General features: G+C 40.1%; 1 protein-coding gene across 1 annotated transcript in view; it reads right to left on the minus strand.

Annotated features, from left to right (window-relative positions):
• LOC106879666 (deleted in malignant brain tumors 1 protein) overlaps window positions 1-1,614 on the minus strand; it is a 36,089-nt gene that overhangs the window by 26,284 nt on the left and 8,191 nt on the right. The window contains exons 6-7 of the mRNA XM_052978214.1: window positions 483-665; window positions 288-340 (exon numbers count right to left, since the gene is read on the minus strand). Coding sequence (XP_052834174.1) covers window positions 288-340; window positions 483-665 — 236 coding nt within the window. The remainder of the gene's footprint in view (window positions 1-287; window positions 341-482; window positions 666-1,614) is intronic.

Consider the following 1,614-nt stretch of genomic DNA (forward strand, 5'->3'; position numbering starts at 1 on the left):
CACACACACACACACACACACACACACACACTAGGGAGTGCTGAAAAGTTCCTGGCTCTCAGGGTATAGCAAAACCCTTGGTTGGCGGACCAACCTTCCGAGTTCTTTTACGAGGCTTAGAAACATTGAAGGACTGCTGCAATAAGTTTGTGAATCTGAGAGGGGGAATATGTTAAATAAAATCATAATTCACAGATCCTCCTGCTTTTTTCTTTTACCCAAAGCCAGGAACTTTTCACCACCACCTCATCCCATTAGCATAGCTTGGGGTGATAGGGGTGGTCTACCCAGGGCAGCACTTTTAAAGGAGTGGCACTTTTCATCTTGTTGTAGGCTATTGCTGAAGGCAATATGTTTTTTTGCGGGGTCCGAGGGCAGCAAATGGTAGGGCCACCCTGGGTGGCACACACTGTAGCTCCACTAGTGCCTCATCCATACATACAGACACGTCAATGACGTGTTATGGTACTCTGCGAGTTTACCTGTGAAACAACTTACCGGAACAAGCAGCCGATGCATCTTCGTAGTGGCCACAATCTGTCCTTCCCCAACCGTTATGTATACAGCGGAATAAAGAACTCTCGGTGCCAACACAGTGGATATTGTCCATCCAAATGTGACCATTCCCCTCACCGAAACGAGCAAATTGATAAGCTTCACCATGACTGAAAGAAAAAAAAATAAAGAAAATGCTTTCAGTTTAATAGAGTTGGTATGAGCTGGCAGAAATGTTAGCGTGCCGGGCGAAATTTCATCTGCCATTATGTTCTGAGTTCAAATTCCACTGAGGTCGACTTTGCCTATCATCCTTTCGGGGGTCGATAAATTAAGTACCAGTTACGCACTGGGGTCGATGTAATCGACTTAATCCCTTTGTCTGTCCTTGTTTGTCCCCTCCATGTTTAGCCCCTTGTGGGCAATAAAGAAATAAGAATTGGCATGAACATCACTAACTCTTGTTTATTTATATCATCTGTACATCAGTCTACATACCTCTCTATATATTCACCAGTTTATCTATCCTGTCTGTCTGTCTACTATCTATATATCTATCTATCTGTTCATCTGTCTCTATCTCTCTATTTATCTATCTATCTATCTATCTGTTTGTTTATCTATCTATCTATCTATCTGTATGTCTGTCCGTCTGTCTATCTATCTGTCTGTCTGTCTGTGTATCTATCTATCTGTCTGTCTGTCTAACTTACTTTTTGCTTAACACACACACACACACACACACACACACATATATATATATATATATATATCTTTAAAAATAGAGCTCAAAATCAATGCATTGAAGATACTTTATTGCAGCAACAATTATAATAACAGAAACAACCACAATAAGCCAAACCTATGCACATTTCAATAGGGTATCCCGGATAAATAAACCACATCATAAGATGTCTCGTAAAATATTGTAACAAATTACAACATATTACAAATTTCTGGATACTCCATCTCTTCAGGGTCGCATTATTGCCATCACCAATACTATTATTAGCAAGACACACACATCATCCAAGAGGGTGAAAGAATAATCGACGGCACGCAACCTACCATCGTTATTTTCTTACAGAATGTAAACAAACAAGTCAATTTGTTACAATA

Source organism: Octopus bimaculoides, unplaced genomic scaffold, assembly GCF_001194135.2.
Source record: "Octopus bimaculoides isolate UCB-OBI-ISO-001 unplaced genomic scaffold, ASM119413v2 Scaffold_105217, whole genome shotgun sequence".
NCBI classification, from domain to species: domain Eukaryota; kingdom Metazoa; phylum Mollusca; class Cephalopoda; order Octopoda; family Octopodidae; genus Octopus; species Octopus bimaculoides.